The sequence below is a fragment of the Nycticebus coucang genome, chromosome 15, assembly GCF_027406575.1.
Source record: "Nycticebus coucang isolate mNycCou1 chromosome 15, mNycCou1.pri, whole genome shotgun sequence".
Lineage (NCBI taxonomy): Eukaryota > Metazoa > Chordata > Mammalia > Primates > Lorisidae > Nycticebus > Nycticebus coucang.
In genome coordinates this window covers 76396911-76422027 of record NC_069794.1, presented here as the reverse complement: position 1 = coordinate 76422027, position 25117 = coordinate 76396911, and the positions used below count along the sequence as shown (strand labels likewise).

At 36.6% G+C, this 25117-nt stretch overlaps 1 protein-coding gene across 1 annotated transcript in view; it reads left to right on the top strand.

The window, feature by feature from the left end:
* LOC128566496 (phospholipid-transporting ATPase IB-like) overlaps positions 1-25117 on the top strand; it is a 372171-nt gene that overhangs the window by 63387 nt on the left and 283667 nt on the right. The window contains exons 8-10 of the mRNA XM_053563334.1: positions 8479-8606; positions 9337-9448; positions 14380-14542. Coding sequence (XP_053419309.1) covers positions 8479-8606; positions 9337-9448; positions 14380-14542 — 403 coding nt within the window. The remainder of the gene's footprint in view (positions 1-8478; positions 8607-9336; positions 9449-14379; positions 14543-25117) is intronic.

Sequence of the window (25117 nt, the reverse complement as noted above, 5' to 3'; positions counted from 1 at the left end):
CTTTCATGTTTACATGGATGGAGCTGGAACATATTCTTCTTAGTAAAATATCTCAAGAATGGAAGAAAAAGTACCCAATGTACTCAGCCCTACAATGAAACTAATTTAGGGTTTTCACATGAAAGCTATAACCCAGGTACAACCTAAGAATAGGGGGAAGTGGAAAGGGAGGGGAGAGTGGGGGGAGGTGGGTAGAGGCAAGGGGATTGGTGGGATTACACCAGTGGTGCATCTTACCAGGGTGTATGTGAAACTTGGTAAATGTGGAATGTAAGCCTTGGCACAGTAACTGAGAGAATGCCAGGAAGGCTATGTTAACCAGTTTGATGAAAGTGTGTCAAACGTTCTGTGAATCTAGTGAATTATGCTACATTATCATATCAATGTACACAGCTATTATTTAATAAAAAAAAAAGAAAAAATGGATCATTCTTCAGAGAGTTCAGGGATAATTAGAAGAAAGCTAATATTCACTTATTGGAATTTCTGAAGGTGACGCGGAAGCTTTGAAAGTCACAGAGGCTCTTATTTAGGAGATAATAAAGGAGAACTTTCCAGACATGCCAAGAGATTCTGAAATTCAGAAAGCAGACAGTTTTAAAACCCCAGCACAACTCAACCCGTATAAGACATCCCCTAGGCACATCATAATTAATTTCTCTAAATTTAATATGAAAAAGAAAATTATGCAAGCAGCCAGATGGATGAAAACCATAAGCTACAAGGTGAAGAATATTAGAATGACTGCAGATCTCATTGCTGAAAACTTTCAAGCTAGAAGAGGATGGTCATCGACTTTTAATCTCGTAAAACAAAATAACTTTCAACCCAGGATCCTATATCAAGCGAACTGAGTTTCATTTATGATGGAGAAATTAAATACTTTAATGACATTCACATGTTGAAGAAATTTGCCATAACTAAACCAGCTCTCCAGATATTAATAGACCTATCCTTCATAATGACCACCACAATCCACTACCACCAAAGTAAACTCAGAAACTTTTGATCAAATTCCAACTTCCACAGTGGGAAAAGGATTAAAAATGTACCCTGGACTTTAAAAAAACTTGATAACCAAAATTCTACCAGGTCTATCAATATTCTCAATTAATGTGAATGGCTTAAATTGTCCTCTCTAGAGGCATGGTTTGTCTGACTGTATACAAAAACTCAGGCTAGATATCTGAGTTGCAGACAAGAATCTCATCTTACCTTAAAAGATAAATATAGTCTCAGAGTGAAGGGATGGTCATATATATTTGAGGCAAAAAGATATCAGAAAAAAGCAGGTGTTGCAATTTTATTTACAGATACAATAGGCTTTAAAGTAAGGGAAAATAAGGATGGTCACTTCATATTTGTTAAGGATAACACTCAACATGATGAGATTTCAATTATTAACATTTATGCACCCAACCACAATGTGCCTCAATTTATAAGAGAGACTTTTAACAGACATGAGCAACTTGATTTCCTCCAGCACAATGTAATCAGAGATTTTAACACTCCTTTGGCAGTGTTGGATAGATCCTCTAAAAAGAAGTTAAGCAAAGAAATTTTAGACTTAAACTTAATCGTTCAACAATTGGATTTTATATAGACATCTACAGAACATTTCATTCTAACAAAACTGAATACAACATTCTCATCAGCCCATGGAACATACTCCAAAATTGATCACATCTTAGGTCACAAGTCTAAACTTAGCAAATTTAAAACAATAGAAATTATTCCTTGCATCTTCTTGGACCATCATGGAATAAACATTGAACTCAGTAACAACAGGAATCTGTAAGTCATACAAAAACATGGAAGCTAAATAACCTTATGCTGAATAATAGCTGGTTCATAGACAAGACTAAGAAGGAAATTACCAAATTTTGAAACACAATGACAATGAAGACATGAATTATTAGAACCTTCATGATACTGCAAAGGAAGTTCTAAGAGGGATATTTATAGCACTGCAAGCCTTCCTCAAGAGAACGGAAAGAGAGGAAATTAACAACTTCTGAAATTCAGATACCATACAGTTTCAGAACAATAGCACGACTCAACCTAAATAAGACATCCCACAGGCACATCATAATTAACTTCACAAAAGTTAATATGAAGGAAAAATTCTGAAGGCACCTAGATGTAAGAAAACCATAACCTACAAAGGGAAGAATATTAGAATGGCTGCAGAGCTCTCTGCTGAAACCTTTCAAGCCAGAAGAGGGTGATCATCAACATTTAATCTCCTTAAACAAAATAACTTTCAACCCAGGATCCTGTATCCAGCTAAACTGAGCTTCATCTATTGTAGAGAAATTAAATACCTTAATGACATTCACATATTGAAGAAATTTGCCATAACCAAACCAGCTCTTCAGGATATTCTCAGACCTATTCTCCATAATAACCAGCACAATCCTCTACCACAAAAGTAAACTCACTCAGAAACTTTTGATCAAACTCCAACTTACACAGTGGCAAAAGGATTAAAAATTTCCATGGAATTTTCAAAAAACTCGATACTCAAAATTTTACCAGGCTTATCAATATTCTCCATTAATGTGAATGGCTTGAACTGTCCTCTAAAGAGGCACAGGTTGGCTGACTGGATACAAAAACCAGGCCAGATATCTGCTGATACAAGGATCTTACCTTAAAAGATAAAGTTAGACTCAGGGTGAAGGGATGGTCATCTATATTTCAGGCAAATGGAAATCAGAAAAAACAGGTGTTGTAATTCTATTTGCAGATACAATATGCTTTAAACCAACAAAAGGAAGGATAAGAATGGTCACATCATATTTTTTAAGGGTAATACTCAATATGATGAAACTTCAATTATTAATATTTATGCACTCAACTGAAATGCACCTTAATTTATAAGAAACTCTAACAGACATGAACAACTTGATTTTTGCCAGTTCCATAATAGTCAGAGATTTTAAAACTCCTTTGTCAGTGTTCGATAGATCCTCGAATAAGAAGCTGAGCAAAGAAATTTTAGATTTAAACCTAACCATCCAACATTTGAATTTAACAGACATCTGCAGAACATTTTATCCTGACAAAACTGAATACACATACTTCTCATCACCCCATGGAACATACTCTAAAATCCATCACATCTAAGGTCACTAGTCTAACCTCAGTAAATTTAAAGAAATAGAAATTATTCCTTGCATCTTCTCAGACCACCATGGAATAAAAGTTGAACTCAGTAACAACAGGAATCTGCATACTCATACAAAAACAAGGAAGTTAAATAACTTTATGCTGAATGATAGCTGGGTCATAGATGAGATTAAGAAGGAAATTGCCAAATTTTTGGAACAAAATGACAATGAAGACATGAATTATCAGAACCTGTGGGATACTGCTAAGGCAGTCCAAAGAGGGAAATTTATAGCACTGCAAGCCTTCTTCAAGAGAACAGAAAGAGAGGAAGTTAACAACTTAATGGGAAATCTCAAGCAACTGGAAAAGGGAGAGCATTCTAACCCCAAATGCAGTAGAAGAAAAGAAATAACCAAAATTAGAGCAGAATTAAATGTAATTGAAAACAAAAGGATTATACAACAGATCAGTAAATCAAAAAGTTTTTTTAAAAGATCAATAAAATAGACAAATCTTTGGCTAACCTAACCAGGAAAAAAAGAGTAAAATCTTCATCAATCACAACTTACAAAGACGAATTAACAACAGATTACTCAGAAATTCAAAAAATCCTTAATGAATATTACAAGAAACTTTATTCTCACAAATATGAAAATCTGAAGAAAAATGACCAATACTTGAAAGCACATCACCTTCCAAGACTTAGCCAGAATCAAGTGGAAAGGTGGAACAGGCATATATCAAGTTCTGAAATAGCATCAACCATACAAAATCTCCCTAAAAGCAAAGCACGGGACCAGATGGCTTCACGTCAGAATTGTACCAAACCTTTAAAGAGGAACTAGTACCTAAATTACTCAACCTGTTCCAAAATATAGAAAAAGAAGAAATACTACCCAACACATTTTATGAAGCAAACATCACTCTGATCCCCAAACCAGGAAAAGACTCAACAAGAAAAGAAAATTATAGACTAATATCACTAATGAATATAGACGAAAAAATATTCAACAAGATCCTAACAAACAGAATCCAGCCACACATCAAATTATACATCATGACCAAGTCGGCTTTATCCCAGAGTCTAAAGGCTAGTTCAATATATGTCAATCTATAACTGTAATTCAGCACATAAACAAATCAAAAAACAAAGACCATATGGTTCTCTCAATTGATACAGAAAAAGCTTTTGATAATATTCAGCATCACTTCATGATCAGAACACTTAAGAAAATAAGTATAGAAGGGACATTTCTTAAACATATAGAGGCCATCTACAGCAAACCCACAGCCAATATTGTATTGAATGGAGTTAAATTGAAATCATTTCCACTCAGATCAGGAACCAGGCAAAGTTGCCCATTGTCTCCACTGCTCTTTAACATTGTAATGAAAGTTTTACCCATCGCAATTAGGGAAGAAAAGGCGATGAAGTGTATCCATATAGGGTCACAAGAGATCAAACATTTGCTCTTTGCAAATGATATGATTGTATATCTGGAAACATCAGGGATTCTACTACAAAACTCTTAGAAATGATCAAGGAATACAGCAGCATCTCAGGTTACAAAATCAACATTCATAAATTGGTAGCCTTTATATACCAACAATAGTCAAGCTGAAAAAACAATCAAGGACTCTATTCCTTTCATAGTAGTGCCAAAGAAGATGACATATTTGGGAGTTTATCTAACAGAGGACATGAAAGATCTGTTTAAAGAGTACTATGAAACTCTAAGAAAAGAAATAGCTGAAAATGTTAACAAATGATAAAACATATTATGCTCATGGCTGTGAAGAATCAACATTGTTAAAATGTCCATACTGCCCAAAGCAATACACAAGTTTAATGCCATCCCTTTAAAGCTCCACTGTCATACGTTAAAGATCTTGAAAAAATAATGGTTCATTTTATATGAAATCAGAAAAAACCTCGAATAGCCAACATTACTCAGAAATAAAAACAAAGCAGGAGGAATCACGCTACCAGACCTCAGACTATACTATAAATTGATAGCAATCAAAACAGCATGGTACTGGCACAAACACAGAAAGGTACATGTATGGAACAGAATAGAGAACCAAGAGATGAACCCAGATACTTACCGTTATTTAATCTTTGACAAGCCAATTAAAAACATTCAGTGGGGAAAAGATTCCCTATTTCACAAATGGTGCTGGGTGAACTGGCTGGCAACCTGCAGAATACTGAAACTGGACCCAAAGCTTTCACCATTAACTAAGATAGACTCTCACTGGATTAAAGATTTAAACTTAAGACATGAAACTATAAAAACACTAGAAGAGAGTGCAAGGAAAACTCTTGAAGAAATCGGTTTGGGAGAATATTTTATGAGGAGGACTCCCCAGGCAATTGATGCAGCTTCAAAAATACACTACTGGGATCTGATCAAACTAAAATGCTTCTGCACAGCCAAGAACATAGTAAGTAAAGCAAGGAGATATTCTCAGTCTCCCTCAGAATGGGAGAAGATATTTGCAGGTTATGTCTCCAACAAAGGTTTAATAACCAGAATCCACAGAGAACTCAAATGTATTAGCAAGAAAAGAACAAGTGATCCCATCGCAGTCTGGGCAAGGGACTTAAAGAGAAACTTCTCTGAAGAAGACAGGCGCATGACCCACAGACACATGAAAAAATGCTCATCATCCTTAATCATCAGAGAAATGCAAATCAAAACTAGTTTGAGATATCACCTAACTCCAGGAAGATTAGCCCATATCACAAAATCCCAAGACCAGAGATGTTGGCATGGATGTGGAGAAAAGGGAACACGTCTACAGTGCTGGTGGGAATGCAAATTAATACATTCCTTTTGGAAAGGTGTTTGAAGAACACTTAGAGATCTAAAAATAGACCTGTTATTCAATCCTATAATTCCTCTACTAGGTATATACCCAGAAGAGCAAAAATCACATTATAACAAAGATTTTTGTACCGGAATGTTTAATGCAGCCCAATTCATAATTGCTAAGTCATGGAAAAAGCCCAAGTGCCCATCGATCCACGAATGGATTAATAAATTGTGGTATATGTATACCATGAAATATTATGCAGCCTTAAAAAAAGATGGAGATTTTACCTCCTTCATGTTTACATGGATGGAGCTGGAACATATTCTTCTTAGTAAAGTATCTCAAGAATGGAAGAAAAAGTATCCAATGTACTCAGCCCTACTATGAAATTAATTTATGGCTTTTATATGAAAGCTATAACCCAATTATAGCCCAAGGATATGGGGAAAGGGGAGAGGGAAGGAAAAAGAGGGTGGAGGATGGGTGGATGGAGAGTAATTGGTGGGACCACATCTATGGTGCATTCCACAAGGGTACATGGGAGATTTACTAAATGTAGAATATAAATGTGTTAACACAATAACTAAGAGGGTGCTGTGAAGACTATGTTAACCAGTTTGAGGAAAATATTTCAGATTGTATATACTACCAGCACATTGTACCCCATGATTACATTGATGTTCACAGCTATGATTTAATAAAGAAAAATAAAAACAAAACAAAACAACAAGCTAATTTAGTACCTCAAAAAGATCACAATGGATGTATAATCATGGAACTCAACCAAAAGGAAAATATCAAAAGGTCAGAAATGGAATGTAAAATATGGCTAGCAAAGAACATGAACAGGATTGAAGGGAAGGTTAAAAACAAACACAAAGAAGCAAAAAAAAAAATGAAAGAAAAATCAGTATATCAATGAAAAAAGTGAAAAAATACTAAATAGCTAGACAGCATAAGAAAAGATGTACTAGAACTTTAAGAAATGAAAGGAATTTATATACTCCAGGAATTTTAAAGTACAAAACAATCTTCAATGATAGGCTAAATCAAGCCAAAGAAAGAATTTCAGAATTTGAAGACAAGACTCTTCAACTGATCTACTCAAAGATGCAGAAAAAAGGTGTGTTAAATCTTTGACTAAATTTGTAAAACATCAAGCGATGAGGTGATGACTTTTTTCTTTTTTAATTCATCCATCTATTAAAAATTATTCTTCAGCATCTGTTTTTGAGTTTGTTGTTAATACATATTTTCCTCTTCTCAGAAATATTTGTTCATGTTGTTTGTTAGTTTTTCTATTGGAATATTTATATTTTCTGATTGATTTATGGGATTTCCTTATTTATTTATTTATTTATTTTTGAGACAGAGTTTCCCTATGTCGCTTTCGGTAGGGTGCTGTGGCACCACAGCTCACTACAATCTCAAACTCTTGGGCTTAAGCAATTCTTTTGCCTCAGCCTTCCAAGTAGCTGGAACTATAAGCACCTGTCACAATGCCCGGCTATTTTTTGTTGCAGCTGTCATTGTTGTTTAGCTGGCCATGCTGGGTTCAAACCCACCAGCCTCAGTGTTTGTGGCTGCTACTCTAACCATGGTGCTATTGGCCCTGAGCCTCTTTAATATTTTTAATATTAAATTTTTGTCAGAATTATGTATAGGTCTTCTCCTAGTTGGTAACATGTTCTTATGTTTTCTTTAAAGTGTCTTGTGTTAAATAGGAGCTCATCTCAAACTATTTGTGTGGATTTTTGAGTGTTAAAATTTCTGAGATCTGTGGCTATACCTGAGATTATTTGTGCTAAACTCTTTACATTTATTTGACATTTGAAAAGACGTAACATTCTAGATTGAGGTCTTTTATTTCAATACCAAAACATGAAAATCCACTATTTTCCTGAATCTTTTATTTCTGTTAAAATGACTTAGGACATGTTGATTCTTGTTCTCTTGAAGATGTGCCTCTGCTCTGTCTGGAAACTTGACATTATTTTATTGGAATTTATTGGAATGTGACATTCTCTCTAGATCAATGAGTCTCAAGGTCTGATCTCTGGGCCAGCAACATTATCCTCTGGCAATTGATAGAAATGCAAATTTTGATCCCTCACCTAAGATCCACCAAAATCTCTGGTAACAGATCCCAGCAATCTGTATTTTATCAAGACCTCTAGGTAAATCTGATACCTGCAAAAGTTTAGAACCACTGTTCCAAATCCTTATGTATGCATAAATGTTACAAACATTATATGATATTTGGGTGTGTTTTAAAACTGGTATTTTTAGAAGTAGTGATGAAAACTTTTTTTTTTTTTAGTTCTTTCAATTTAATTAAAATTATTTGCAAAATGTTGTACTGGCAAAGTCTTCTAACAAAGTTTATGTTAAAGTTTGATATGTTTTATTTTATTATTCAGTAAGTGCAATACATTTTTAGATAGTAACTTTCGTTATCCTTTTTTATTTACTACTGAAGACATGGATCTTTACCAGAATACATTAAAATTTTATTTTCATTTTATCCCCTTTGGTTTTATTTTATAGGCTTTGCCAGAAACAGCTGAAATGCAAAGTGAAAGGCAATTGTTAAACATATCTGGAAGAATAGAATGTGAAGGACCTAATCGTCATTTTGACAGCTTTACTGGAACTTTGCACCTATATGGTAGAAGGTATCATCTTTCTCTTCTCAAACATGTTTTTTCTCTTGTGATGTTTTTATTCTGTCAACCAATAATATTTTACAACATTGTACTTTTTCATATTTTACTTGACTTTGAAATACCTTGAAGTATTTATTTAATTGTTAAAAAAGAATTCTTAAATATAGATAGAAAGTGGATGGCATTTTCCTAATACCTATAAATGCTAAGTAAGAGAAGTCAAGTTTATGTTCCCAGTGAGTATAAGTATTTAGTGCATCCCTTGGAGAAAGTTAGTGAGAAGGACAAGGTTTCTAAAGTGACCAAAGAGAAGCCATTAGGGATTTCGTTTGATAATGATGGGGGAGTTTTTCTCACTTCTCTTCTGCTTCCATGCACTTTTCTATTAAGGCTTTTATACTAAACTGGGACAAAGGCACCTATTTATCCATGTATTTCTCACTGATAAATTTTATAGTTACCCTGTAAATAAAGGATAATTTTTCTCTGTAAAAATTTTAATCAACATTTGTTTGGAACAGTGAGAAATAGATACTAAAGCAAACAGTTTTCCATGCTCTTTTAGGGTAGGTGTTTTTTTTTTTTTAATGAAGAAATATTTGTTTATTGTCATTTGCCTAAAAGTTTTAACTTGACAAAGAAAATATATATAAGGTGAAAATCTATACTTTTGTTTTTTTTTACATTGTGAAAGGACAAAACTTCTTTGGTCCTTTATAATTGCTTTTTTTATTTTTAGCACTGTTCCAATTGGGCCTGACCAGTTATTGCTAAGAGGCACACAGCTTATAAATACACAGTGGATCATTGGCATAGTTGTCTACACTGGGTTTGACACCAAATTCATGCAGGTAAGGTCATTTGTGGTGACAATCAGTGTTGCTTCTAGATTTTTCCTCCTGCTTTTATGAAATGAGGATGTCTGGTATGTATCTCTTGAATTTATGAGGCTTTTTATTTATTTATTTTTTTATTAAATCATAGCTGTGTACATTATTATGATCATGGGGCACCATACACTTGGTTCATAGACCGTTTGACACATTTTCATCACACTAGTTAACATAGCTTTCGTGGCATTTTCTTAGTTATTTTGCTAAGACCTTTACATTGCACATTTACTAGGATTCACATATACCCTTGTAAGATGCACTGCAGGTATGTTTGTTTATTACCCTGAAATTTGAAGAACGGTTCATATTTCATTTGTAGTTTTAGGTATTTCTTCTCATATTTTTCTCTTTTTCAAACTTTTTATGTAATTATTTTACATTTCTTTTTCTTTTATTTTTTATGGGCACATAATAACTATATACATTTATAGGGTGCATATGATATTTTGATACTGTTATATAATGTGAATTAATCAAGTCAGAGTAATTGGTGTCACCATCGCCTCAGGCATTTATCACTTCTTTTTGTTAGGAACATTCCGATTTCACTTTTTTGTTGTTATTTTAAAGTATACGCTCACTTTATAGTCGCTTTGTGATGCTATCAAATTTTGTTCCATCTAATTATATTTTTAAATTAAATTTTTAATTTTTATTTTAAAATATTAAGGGAGTTCAAATGTTTTTGTAAATAGATAGCTTTTATAATGCGTGAGTCAGGGCTATTAGTATACACATCAACCAAATAGGGTTCACTGTATGTTAGGTAGGTTTTTGCCCTTCCTCTCCTTCTGCCTCCCCCCCCGTTTGATTTCTAATGATTTTTACTTCCCTGTGTGCCCATTGGTTTGTTCTAACTTATTAGAGAGTACGTGTGGTGTTTGCTTTTCCATTTGTGAGATACTTCACATATGCATAAATGTATTCATGATCTACGTGTATTTCACTTAATAAAGTCAAATTCATAGTTATTCTCTATGAATTATTTATATTATTGTGAATTTCTCTATTTACAGAGAAGAAGATGAGCTCAGAGAGATTGAATAACTTGCCTGAAGCTGCAGAGCTAAAAAATGGGCAAAGTTGGGATTTGAACCAAGTTTATTAGGGTCTCAAGCTTTCATCTTCACACTATACCAAGCTGTTCAAGAGTGTAGAGTCACTGAGTCTCAATCTCTGACTCTTCTTCATTATCATATTGATAATTTTTTTTTTTTTTTTTTTGCTATACTACAAACCATCCCAACAATTAGTGACTTAAAACAATGACAATTTTACTTGCTCACAATTTTATAGCCTTGGTCTGGGCTTAGCTGGGTGATTCTTCTGTTGATCTTGTCACTGGTCACTAATATGTATTTATCTAGCTGGGTAGGCCAGCTGCATTGTGGGCTTGGCCAGGACACTGGGATGGCTGTTTTCGTTTTTGTTTTTTCCCTTCTCCTTCTGTAGTCTCAGATCCTTTCCTTCTTATGTCACTTTTCTCATGGCTTCTCCATGTAAATTCTCCAGTAAAGTAGCAGAATTCTTATACAGCAGGTCAGGGGTCCTCAAGAAGAAAAAGAAAGGTTTAAAAAAAAAAGATGAAGGGAGTTGTGTTCTTAATTAGCTCTCATCTTGACTCTTATTGGTGTATACAAAGGCAACTGACTTGTGGACATTGATTTTATATCCTGAAACATTACTGTATTTTTTGATGACTTCCAGGAGTCTTGTGGTTGAGTCTTTGGGATTCTCTAAGTATAAGATCATGTCATCTATAATGAAATTCTCAGAAAGGAAATAGCAGAGGATATTAACAAATGGAAGAACATAGCATGCTCATGGCTGGGAAGAATCAACATTGTTAAAATGTCTATACTTCCCAAAGCAATCTACTTATTCAATGCCATTCCTATTAAAATACCAACATCGTACTTTCAAGATTTGGAAAAAATGATTCTGCATTTTGTATGGAACACCCAGAAAAAAACATGCATAGCTAAGGCAGTTCTTAGTAATAAAAATAAAGCTGGGGGCATCACCATACCAGATTTTAGGCTGTACTAAAATACATAGTGGTCAAGACAGCATGCTATGGCACATAGACATTTGGAATGGAATCGAAAACAGGAAATGAAACTAACATCTTACAACCATCTAATCTTTGATAAACCAAACAAGAACATACCTTGGGGGAAAGACTCCTTATTCAATAAATGGTGTTGGGAGAACTGGATATCCACATGTAAAAGACTAAAACTGGACCCACACCTTTCCCCACTCACAAAAATTGATTCGAGATGGATAAAGGACTTAAATTTGAGGCATGAAACAATAAAAATCCTCAAAGAAAGCATAGGAAAAACACTGGAAGATATTGGCCTGGGGAAAAACTTCATGAAGAAGACTGCCATAGCAATTGAAACAACAACACAAATAAACAAATGAGACTTCATTAAACTGAAAAGCTTCTGTACAGCTAAGGAGACAACAACCAAAGCAAATAGATAACCTACACAATGGGAAAGGATATTTGCATATTTTGAATCAGACAAAAGCTTGATAACTAGGATCTATAGTGAACTCAAATTAATCCACATGAAAAAGCCAACAATCCCATATATCAATGGGCAAGAGACATCAATAGATCCTTCTCTAAAGAAGACAGATGAATGGCTAACAAACATATGAAAAAATGTTCATCATCCCTATCTATTAGAGAAATGCAAATCAAAACCACCCTGAGATACCATCTAACCCCAGCGAAAATGGCCCACATCGCAAAATCTCAAAACTGCAGATGTTGGCGTGGATGTGGAGAGAAGGGAACACTTTTACACTGCTGGTGGGACTGCAAACTAGTACAAACTTTTTGGAAGGAAATAGGCAGAAACCTCAAAGCACTCAAGATAAGACTTCCCGTTTGATCCTGCAATCCCATTACTGGGCATCTACCCAGAAGGAAAAAAATCCTTTTATCATAAGGACACTTGTACTAGACTGTTTATTACAGCTCAATTTACTATCGCCAAAATGTGGAAACAGCCTAAATGCCCACCAACCCAGGAATGGATTGACAAGCTGTGGTATATGTATACCATGGAATACTATTCAGCCATAAATAAAATGGAGACTTTACATCCTTTGTATTAACCTGGATGGAAGTTGAAGACATTATTTTTAGTAAAGCATCACAAGAATGGAGAAGCATGAATCCTATGTACTCATTTTGATATGAGAACAATTAATAACAATTAAGGACATGGTGGGGGTGGGAAAAGGGGAGAGCAGAGAGAGAAAGAAGGAGGGAGGGGAGTGGGCCCTTGGTGTGTGCCACACCTTTGGGGGGCAAGATATGATTGCAAGAGGGACTTTGCCTAACAAATGCAATCAGTGTAACCTGGTTTCTTGTACCCTCAATGAATCTCCAACAATAAAAAAAAAAAAAAAGAAATTTTAAGAAAAAAAAAAAAAGGATTTATAGGCACCCCTGGTGGAAATCTTTCCAGAAAGGGATCATGGATTTCCATTTGGGATATTAAGAAATTAAAATGAAGTTAATATAGAAGTTGAAATCCAAATTACCTTTCAGGAATTTCTAAGTACTTTCACTATGTTTATCATTGTTTCTTTTATTCTGTTCTCTGAAGCCAGTAGTTGGATCCTTGATTGTTGGATTACCTATCCAACAGACATCTAGATGGGTGGGAGAACCCAAGATGGCCAGCAGCCCCAGCCCACCTGTGCAGTCCTTGGGCTGCTGGAATAAACCCCTGCATACATGACTGGACATCAGCAGCCCTCATCCTGAAATAATCACCCAAGGATTTCCAGGTGGTACCTGAAGATCCTCTTCTGCTCAGATTCCATACTGGGGGCGGGGGGGTTAGGGGAGAGTGATATTTAGTTCCCAGTCACCAGGCATGGCATGTGGGAGCATCACTTCTGCCCACTACCTAACCAGCATAGTGGGGGTGATATAAAGGCTATTGCTATAAATCTGAGTCCCAAGTGAACCTGGCATCATACAAACAGAGAGTTCAGGGTGCCATCAGCTGCAAAAACCTGGGATGGGCATACATCAGGTCCCTGCTGTAGCTGCTTCTCCTGTGTAGTGTCTTTGCACAAACTTTGAGTAGTCTCCAATCAGACCAGAGGTCTGCAATGGTAGAGGCGGTCCCTACCAATCTAACCATTTCCACTTTATTCCACCCACCATGCTACCTTTGTATCTCTATCTCCATAAGATCAATTGCTTCTTAAATATTTAGCTCCTACATATGAGTGAGAATATATGAAACTTGTTTCTCTGTGCTTGGTTTCTTTCACTTAACATAATGTTCTCCAGTTCCACCCATGTTGTTGCAAATGGCAGATTTTCATTCATTCTTGGGGCTATATAACATTTCATTGTGTGTATGTATCACAATTTCTTTATTGATTCATATGTTGATGAACATTTATGTTGATTACAAATCTTGGCTGTTGTGAATAGTGGTGCAAAAAACATGGGAGTGCAGGTATATTTTCGATGTACTGATTTCCCCTTCATTGGATATATACCCAACAGTGGGATTTCTGAGTCACATGGTAGTTTTGTATTTAGTTTTTTGAGGAACCTCCATACTGTTCTGCTCCCTAGAACTTTGAGGTGATGGATCTTATATATGAATATGTTTTCCTTTTAGGATTCAAGTAAAAAAGCCATGCTTACTCAACAATGTGGAATATTTTTATTCTGTTAATCAGCAAAAAAAAAAAATGTATAAAATGTATTCTACTTTCTACTGTTAAGAGTTTTTTCCTCCTCTTGCAATCAAAATGTACACTATAATTTCTTTTTTGTTTTGTTTTGTTCTCTTTTGGTTTTCTTTTGGGTGTGTATGTGTATGCATACTATTGTGCAGAATTCTGTCAAATCACCTCTCAAGAGATCAAATGTTGAGAAAGTGACCAACGTGCAAATCCTCTTCTTGTTCCTTCTGCTTGTGGTCATGGCTGTGCTGAGCTGTGTGGGAGCTGTGATCTGGAATCAAACGTATGGTACAGACACTTGGTACATGAGAAAAGGTAAGTGTCAGAGGGTGGCAAGAAGCTGTTGTTTTTGTAAGTTGTTATATTTTTAAAAATAACCTTAAAGCCTTGTTTCCTTTCTTTTAAGGAGAAGACATCTAATTGGTGTATTTTTTAGAAAATTTTAATAACTATTAAAAGAGAATGTTCCTTTAAGATTAAAAAAATTATTTTTAATTGACAAATAGCAATTATTTATATTATGGGGTACAATGTGATGGTTTGATTTATGTACACATTGTGGGATATTAAGCTAACTAATATATAAATCACTTCATATACATATCATTTTTATTTTGATGGGAATATATTTAAAATCTTATTTAGTAGTTTTTTTTTTTGTTTTTTTTTTTTTTTTGTGGTTTTTTGGCTGGGGCTGGGTTTGAACCCACCTCCGGCATATGGGACCGGCGCCCTACTCCTTGAGCCACAGACGCTAGTAGTTTTCAATATATAACACATTATTTCTCCAGAACTTATTCTTCTTGGCTAACTGCAACTTTGCATCTTTTGACCAAAATCTCCTGATTCCACCTTGCCCCCCACCCTTGATAATGACCATTCTAGTCTCTACTTTCATGAGTTTGACTTTCTAAAATTCTACTCATAAATAAGATCATGCAGTATTTTTCTCTCTGCCTGGCTTATTTCACTCATCATAATGTCTTCTAGGTTCATCTGTTTTTGTAAATTATAAAATTTCCTTCTTTTCTATGGATGAATGGTATTCCATCATATATATGTATCACATTTTCTTTATCCACTAATCCATTGATGGAACTTAGGTCACTTCTATGTCTTGGCTATTGTAAATAATGTTGCCTTGCACATGGGAGTGTAGATATTTATTCAACATATTGATTTAATTTCCTTTGGATATATACTCAGAAGTCAGATTGCTGGATATATGGTATTTGTATATTTTTAATTTTTTTGAGGGACCTCCATACTCTTTTTCCAAAATGGCTGTGCTAATTTGCTTCCCATTAACAGTATATAAAGTTTCTCTTTTCTCCAAGTCCTAGCCAACACTTGTTATTTTTTGTCTTTTTGGTAATTGCCATTCTAACAGGTGTGAGGTCATATATCTTGCAGTTTTAAATTGCACTTCCCTGATGATTAGTGATACTGTGCATTTTTTATACACTTGCTGGTCATTTGTATGTCTTTTTTAAAGAAATGTGTATTCAGGCCCTATGCCTATTTTAAAATCAGGTTATTTGTCTTCTTCCTATTGGGTTGTTTGAATTCCTTATGTATTTTGGATATTAGCCTTTTATCAGATATTTGATTTAAGTTTTTTTAAAAAGATTATTCTGACAATTACACATAATTGCAGTATTCCATAATAAAGGAGGGAGATAGGAGTCAGGGTAGAAGTATGAAATCATAAGTCAGATGCACAAGGGTCCAAGTCTTTGGCTGTACCTCTTAGGGACTATGACTTATACAAGTTTCTTTGCTTGTATAAAAGCACTCATGTGAAAATGGAGATAATTCTTACCTTATTGGATTGGGTAAAGTGTTTGTGTACAATGAACAGTGCCAAGAGAATGGGGGGCAATGGACCTGAGGGTAGGTATTCAGAGGTTAAATTGACTTTCTGTCAGTAAAAATGTAAAGGTGAACTGCTATTTGGTATTAAAAATTTAGCATTATTTTGGCTCATGTTTTTCTATGTCTTAGAGTCAACCATTATACATCTTCCTAAATTTTCTAACTTATCTCTAGAATTTTAAGCTATTCTAACTCCCTTGAGTGGACTTATTTGGGAGCATTTCAGGAATAAAGAAACTAAAAGGTAACTTTGTAGTTAGGATCATAAAGCAAGGGCTTGGCTGGGTATAGTGGCTCATGCCAGTAATCCTACCCTTAGGGAGGCTGAGGTGGATCTATTAAAGTCATAAATACAAGACTAGTCTGAGCAAGAGTGAAACCCCTAACCCTACAAATTAAAAAAAAAAAAAAAAGAAGGAAAGAAAAAAAGAAAAATAAGCACGATGTGATGGCATGCTCCTGTGGTCCTAGCTGCTGAGTTGGTTGAGCAGGAGGATCACTTGAACCCAGTAGTTTGAGGTTGTTGTGAGCTATGATGACATCCCTGCATTCTAGCCATGGTGATAGAGTAAGATTCATTTACCAATAAATACATAAATAGTAAAAAAATAAAGTCAAAGGTTCTTTCTTACGCAATGTGAATTTTTAGATGTTACTTGTTTCATTTTTATTTCAAAATTACAGACTTTAGATTTTTTAAAAAAGTAATTTGGATTTAAATTTACCTGTTCAATTTGCTCTAGCATGAGTATGAATTTTAATCTTATTTGAAAGAGACATAAAATTTACAAAATTACTGATATTTCAATGTCTATAAAATGTACCAAGTTTTGTGTCCCATTTAAATAATCTTTTTTTCTTTTTTTTTTTAATTGGATATCTGGAAAGAAGAGACAACACACACTGTTTCTACTTTTTTACCTCCTGGTCACTCTTGGGCCTATTTTAATCCACTGTCCACCTCAACTAGTCTACTGTTCAAGATTATGAATAAATTCTTAACTGCCAAACTCAGCGGTCATTTTAAAAGTCATTACATAGTGAGATATCTGCCTCTCTCTTAATTGTTCAAAAACCATTCCTTCCCTATTTGTTTCATAGAAACCTTGATTCATCTTTTAAATGCTAATGTTTTTCAGGATCCTGGACTTGTCAAGAATTTTTCACCTTGGGTCTATAGATACCTGAAATTATGTAAAATATTTTATTCATATATGTATGTGTGTATTTTTTTTTTCTAGAGGAGAGTCTTCATTGGTTTCTTAGGGGTCAATTATCGGCAGCACATATGCTAAAATTGGAAAGATAATCCTAAGAGAGCTCTGTATTAGTTGCATCTGTCATCTATGAGTTGATGTCATCTGCTTGTTTCCCTCTAGCCCAGATCTTTCTATCATTTATTAACTCATTTTTTCCTGGACATTGTTTTCCACATGTCACATAGTTTTCCCACCTCAGCATGTACAAGAGTAAATTCATCTTTCCCCCTCAAATAGTTTCTTTATTCAGTGCTCTCTAAGTAAATTGTAGGTACCATCACTCAACCAGCATCCAAGCTAGAAATCAAAAGTCATTCTCTCCCCATCTTCTCAGCTTCCTCCTCTCTCCTACCACTCCTGTCCCCACTGCTGCCATCATCCAAGTCAGTCCCAAAGTCTTGCTGGTACTGCCTTTTCAATGTTTTCTGTGCCCTAGTCTCTTCATCCCTAGCCTCAGGTTCCCAACCAAGTTTTCTAGTTCTTTGTTTAAGTTCTATTCAAATTCATTCCTCACATGGTTTCCAAGATGCATGTAAAAGGTAGTTATAAACATGTAACAGTTGCTTCAGTGGGGTCCTATTGCCTACACTGGATTGGCAAACTATTGCCTAATGACCCATCACTTGCTTTGTAAATGGAATTTTATCAAAACACAGCCATACTTGCTTCTTTTTGCATTGTTTGCATCTGTCTTCATGTTGCAGTGGAGAATGTATGGCAAGGAAACCATAAAATATTTTTCCTCTGGTTGTTACTGAAATATTTTCTGATCCCTGTCCTACAGGGCCAACTTAAATCTATTACATGTGCATCAGGACGTTTATTACCTGGGCCAATCTCTGTGGCACAGATCCCTCACTCTTTCTTAGCATTTACTCTCCACTAACAGAGGACTGCCTTTTGGCCTTGTTCCTGATCCTTCTATCCTTGGGCTGTCTCATGTCTCCAGGTGTCCTGACCTAAATGTACCTCTGGTCCCTCTTTGCCTGGACACCTGCCACTCCTGAACCCGGACCAAATGAGGTATCACCCTCTCTGGTGACATTTTGCCTTATCTCACTCCCTTTCACATAGAAAACCTTTTCGTTTTTTATAATAATATTCTTATTTTACTTTACTTTTATTTTATTTAAGACAGAGTCTCACTTTGTCCCCCTCAGTAGAGTGCTGTGACATCATAGCTCACAGCAGCTTCAAACTTTTGGGCTCAAGTGATTCTCTTGTCTTAGCCTCCCGAGTAGCTGGGACTACAGGTGGCCACCACACGCCCAGTTATTTTTATATATATATATATTTTTTTTATTAAATCATAGCTGTGTACATTGATATGATCATGGGGCATCATTCAGTAGCTTCACAGACCGTTTACCAAGTTTCACTATACCCTTGTAAGATGCACCGCTGGTGTAGTCCCACCAATCCCCTTCCCTCTACCCACTTCCCCTCTCCCTCCCCTCCCTTTCCCCCTTCCCCCTATTCTTAGGTTGTAACTGGGTTATAGCTTTCATGTGAAAACCCTAAATTAGTCTCATAGTAGCGCTGAGTACATTGGGTACTTTCTCTTCCATTCTTGAGATACTTTACTAAGAAGAATATGTTCCAGCTCCATCCATGTAAACATGAAAGAGGTAAAGTCTCCATCTTTCTTTAAGGCTGCATAATATTCCATGGTGTACATATACCACAATTTATTAATCCATTCGTGGATGGATGGGCACCTGGGCTTCTTCCATGACTTAGCAATTATGAATAGGGCTGTAATAAACATTCTGGTACAAATATCTTTGTTATGATGTGATTTGTGGTCTTCTGGGTATATGCCCAGTACAGGAATTACAGGATTGAATGGCAGATCTATTTTTAGATTTCTAAGTCTTCTCCATATCTCTTTACAAAAGGAATGTATTAATTTGCATTCCCACCAGCAGTGCAAAAGTGTTCCCTTTTCTCCACATCCGCGCCAACATCTCTGGTCTTGGGATTTTGTGATATAGGCTAGTCTCACTGGAGTTAGGTGGTATCTCAAAGTAGTTTTGATTTGCATTTCTCTGATGATTAAAGATGATGAGCATTTTTTCATATGTCTGAAGGCCGCACGCCTGTCTTCTTCAGAGAAGTTTCTCTTCAAATACCTTGCCCAGCCTGCTATGGGATCCCTTGTTCTATTCTTGCTAATGCGTTTGAGTTCTCTGTGGATTCTGGTTATTAAACCTTTGTTGGAGACATAACCTGCAAATACCTTCTCCCATTCTGAAGGCTGTTTGCTTGCTTTACTTACTGTGTTCTTGGCTGTGCAGAAGCTTTTTAGTTTGATCAAGTCCCAGTACTGTATTTTTGAAGCTGCTTCAATTGCGCCGGGGGTCCTCCTCATAAAATACTCGCCCAGATTGATTTCTTCAAGTGTTTTCCCCGCACACTCCTCTAGTATTTTTATAGTTTCATGTCTTAAGTTTAAATGTTTGATCCAGTGAGAGTCTATCTTAGTTAATGGTGAAAGCTGTGGGTCCACTTTCAGTCTTTTACAGGTTGCCAGCCAGATCACACAGCACCATTTGTTAAATAGGGAATCTTTTCCCCACTGAATGTTTTTAATTGGCTTGTCAAAGATTAAATAACGGTAAGTAGCTGGGTTCATCTCTTGGTTCTCTATTCTATTCCAGACATCTACCTCTCTGTTTTTGTGCCAATACCATGCTGTTTTGATCACTATTGATTTGTAGTATAGTCTGAGGTCTGGTAGCGTAATTCCTCCTGCTTTGTTTTTATTTCTGAGTAATGTCTTGGCTATTTGAGGTTTTTTCTGATTCCATATAAAACGAAGTATTGTTTTTTCCAGATCTTTAAAGTATGACAGTGAAGCTTTAATGGGGATTGCATTGAAATTATATGTTGCTTTGGGTAGTATAGACATTTTAACTATGTTGATTCTTCCCAGCCATGAGCATGGTATGTTTTTCCATTTGTTAATATTTTCAGCCATTTCTTTTCTTAGAGTTTCATAGTTCTCTTTATAGAGATCTTTCACGTCCTTTGTTAGATAAATTCCCAAATATTTCATCTTCTTTGGGACTACTGTGAATGGGATAGAGTCCTTAACTGTTTTTTCAACTTGACTGTTGTTGGTATATATAAAGGCTACCGATTTATGAATGTTGATTTTGTAACCTGAGACACTGCTGTATTCCTTGATCACTTCTAAGAGTTTTGTAGTAGAGTCCCTAGTGTTTTCCAGATATACTATCATATCATCCGCGAAGAGTGAAAGTTTGATCTCCTCTGATCCTATAAGGATACCCTTGATCGCCTTTTCTTCCCTAATTGCAGTGGCTAAAACTTCCATTACAATGTGAAAAAGCAATGGAGACAATGGGCAGCCTTGTCTGGTTCCTGATCTGAGTGGAAATTATTCCAATTTAACTCCATTCAATATGATAATGGCTGTGGGTTTGCTGTCGATGGTCTCTATCAGTTTAAGAAATGTCCCTTCTATACCGATTTTCTTAAGTGTTCTGATCATGAAGGGATGCTGGATATTATCAAAAGCTTTTTCTGTGTCGATTGAGAGAATCATATGGTCTTTGCTTTTTAATTTGTTTATGTGCTGGATTACATTTATAGATTTACGTATATTGAACCAGCCTTGAGATCCTGGGATAAAACCGACTTGGTCATGATGTATAATTTGTTTGATGTGTTGCTGGATTCTGCTTTTTAGGATCTTGTTGAATATTTTTGCATCTATATTCATTAGTGATATCGGTCTATAATTTTCTTTTCTTGATGGGTCTTTCCCTGGTTTGGGGATCAGGGTGATGTTTGTTTCATAGAACATGTTGGTAGTCTTCCTTCTTTTTCTACCTTTTGGAACAGGTTAAGTAATATAGGTACTAATTCCTCTTTAAAGGTTTGGTAGAATTCTGACGTGAAACCATCTGGTCCTGGGCTTTTCTTTTTAGGGAGGTTTTGTATGGTTCATTCTATTTCCGAACTTGATATGGGCCTGTTCAACATTTCCACTTGATTCTGGCTAAGTCTTGGAAGGTGATGCGCTTCCAAGTATTGGTCAATTTCCTTCAGATTTTCATATTTCTGAGAATAAAGTTTCTTGTAATATTCATTAAGGATTTTTTTGATTTCTGAGGAGTCTGTTGTTATTTCGTCTTTGTTGTTTCTGATTGATGAGATTAGAGATTTTACCCTTTTTTTCCTGATTAGGTTGGCCAAAGGTTTATCTATTTTATTTACCTTTTCGAAAAACCAGCTTTTTGATTTATTGATCTGTTGTATTATTCTTTTGTTTTCAATTTCATTTAATTCTGCTCTAATTTTGGTTATTTCTTTTCTTCTACTGGGTTTGGGGTTGGAATGTTCTTCTTTTTCCAGTTGCTTGAGATGTCCCATTAAGTTGTTAACTTCCTCTCTTTCTGTTCTCTTGAGGAAGGCTTGCAGTGCTATAAATTTCCTTCTTAGAACTGCCTTTGCGGTGTCCCAGAGGTTCTGATAGTTCGTGTCTTCATTGTTGTTTTGTTCCAAAAAATTGGCGATTTCTTTCTTAATCTCATCTTTGACCCAGCTATCATTCAGCATAAGGTTATTTAACTTCCTTGTTTTTGTATGAGTATGCAGATTCCTGTTGTTACTCAGCTCAAGTTTTATTCCATGGTGGTCTGAGAAGATGCATGGAATAATTTCTATTCCTTTAAATTTACTGAGGTTAGACTTGTGATCTAAGATGTGATCAATTTTGGAGTAAGTTCCATGGGCTGATGAGAAGTATGTGTATTCTGTTTTGTTGGGATGAAATGTTCTGTAGATGTCTGCTAAATCCAAATGTTGGATGGTTAGGTTTAAATCTAAGATTTCTTTGCTCAGCTTCTTGTTGGAGGATCGATCCAACACTGGCAAAGGAGTGTTGAAATCTCTGACGATTACGGAGCTGGAGGAAATCAAGTTGCTCATGTCTGTTAGAGTTTCTCTTATAAATTGAGGTGCATTCTGTTTGGGTGCATAGATATTAATAATTGAGATCTCATCATAGTGAGTATTACCCTTAACAAATATGAAGTGACCATTCTTGTCCTTCCTTACTTTTGTTGGTTTAAAGCCTATTGTATCTGCAAATAAAATTGCAACCCCTCCTTTTTTCTGATTACCATTTGCCTGAAATATGGACGACCATCCTTTCACCTAAGTCTGTATTTGTCTTTTAGGTTAAGATGTGACTCTTGTATGCAACAGATATCTGGCCTCAGTTTTTGTATCCAGTCAGCTAACCTATGCCTCTTTAGAGGACAGTTTAAGCCGTTGACATTAATGGAGAATATTGATAAGTCTGGTAAAGTTTTGGGTATCGAGTTTTTCAAAAGTCCAGTGGCCATTTTTAATCCTTTCGCCAGTGTGGAAATTGGAGTTTGGTCCGAAGTTTCTGAGTGAGTTTACTTTAGTGGTATAGGATTGGGTTGGTCATTATGGAGGATAGGTCTGAGAAAATACTGAAGAGCTGGTTTGGTTATGGCAAATTTCTTCAACATATGAATGTCGTTAAAGTATTTAATTTCTCCATCATAAATGAAACTCGGTTTAGCTGGATACAAGATCCGGGGTTGAAAGTTATTTTGCTTGAGGAGATTAAAAGTCGGTAACCACCCTCTTCTGAATTGAAAAGTTTCAGCAGAGAGATCTGTAGTCATTCTAATATTCTTGCCTTTGAAGGTAATGGTTTTCTTTCTCCTGGCAGCTTTGAGGATTTTCTCCTTCATATTAACTTTAGTGAAGTTAATTATGATATCCCTAGGGATGTCTTATTGGGGTTGAGTTGTGCTGGGGTTCTGAAGCTGTCCGCTATCTGAATTTCAGAATCTCTAGGCATGTCTGGAAAATTCTCTTTCATAATTTCATGCAGCAGGGCCTCTGTGCCCAGCGAGGCCGCTTCATCTGTTTCTGGAACTCCTATGATTCGGATATTCGCCTTCTTCGAATTATCCCAGAGCTCTCTGAGTGAGTGATCCGTTTTTGCTCTCCATTTCTCTTTCTCTTTGAGAGTTTGGGAGCATTCAATGGCTTTATCTTCGATGTCAGAAATCCTTTCTTCTGCTTGCTCCATTCTGTTACTGAGGGATTCTACTGTATTTTTCATATCTTTGAGGGCTGCAAATTCTTGCTTCAGTGTGTCTAAGTCTTTGGTGGTTTTGTCTTTAAATTCGTTAAATTCTTGAGACAACTTTTGAATTTCTCCTCAAATTCCTAATTCCACTTTTTTAATCTTGTCTGCAATCGAAATTCTGAATTCAATTTCTGACATCTCAGCCAGTTGTTTATGAATGGGATCTTCAATTGCATCTGCCATACCTTTCCTTGGGGGGGTTGATCTATTCTGGTTATTCATGTTACCAGAGTTTTTCCGCTGATTCCGCCCCATGGTTGTTTTACTCCCTCTGATTTTTTCCCCTGGGGCTTTGTCGAGGGCCTGTACAGTGTTGTGGCCTGAGAAACTGGGGCCCTGTCTGGTGTGGTGGCGCTAAATGGTTCTGCCTTGTTTTCAGTTGGTTTCTGTTCCACCCTAGTGAAACAGATACTTTGGATTGAAGTCTCAGCTGTGGAGAAATATCAGCGATTAAGTCACCCCGCCCCCCACCGGCAAACAATTGGAAAAGAAAAATCAAACCTTCCTACCACCGTGCACCTAGGGCACCACCTGATTTGTCCTCAGGTGATTGGTTCAGTTCAAAAAAGTCCAAATCAATTGTCTCAGTCTGCACCTGTCTCGGCTGAGAGAGTTTAAGAGGTCTCAGGGAACTGGATCACAGGGGTCTGGTGACTACTCTGGTGTGGCTTGCTCCAGTGCTGCGTGGAGTCAGGAGAAGCCACCCAGCCTATAAATAAGTCTGGGAAGTTTGCTGCCTCCTTCCCCACCTTGCCCCACTTCACACCCAGTCACCAATAGCCCTGCAGTTGGCTGACCCAGTTGCCTGTAGTGAATTGGTACTCCAGGAGTTTGTACCTGCCTGAATCACAAGGAAGTCTGCCAGGCCGCTGTGCTCTGCCTCTCTCCAGCAGGAGGAGGTGAGGCCTGACAACCTCGGGCACTAGATGAAGGTTTAGGGGTTTTCACTCAGGTCCAGTCTCACCCCTGATTAATGTTACTGACAGAACAGAACAGAACAACTCTGTGTTTCCCCTGCAGAAGAGAAGCTGAATTGAGTTCCAAATCAGCTTGTCTTTGCTCTTTTATTGTCTATAGGCTGACGATCCCCTGAGGGCCAGGTGCGTCTTAGGTTTAGTAAAGCAGACCTCTGGGTCAGCCCCGCCCTGGGAGTTTCCCTGGTTTGCACGTTTATGTTGCCTCAGGCAAACTCAGAGTCTCTGGTTGCCCAGGGAGACAGGGGGTGTGGCTTCAGAATATTCTGTAGTGAGCCGTATTGCTAGCAAAAGAGGGCTGCTGCCTTATGGCTCAGGCAACTGTTGCTCCGGTGTAGCTCCCCTCCGGCCAATCGTCCTCTGTTCACTCTGTACCCCAGAGTCTGCACCAACAGGCTGCAGCCCAGCACTGTCTACACCCCTCGAGAAATCGCCCAAGAGTCTGGATCCCTGGGGGAGAGGCCTCCAGACCTTGGAGCGAGAGCAGAGGGGAGCGCGGGGAGCGCTGGAAGCCTGGGGTTGTGGCAGAGAACACACACAGCTTTACACAGTTTTATGCCTGGCCGTATTATCACCAAAAGATGGCTGTCGCACTGTGCCTCAGGGAACTGCCACTCTG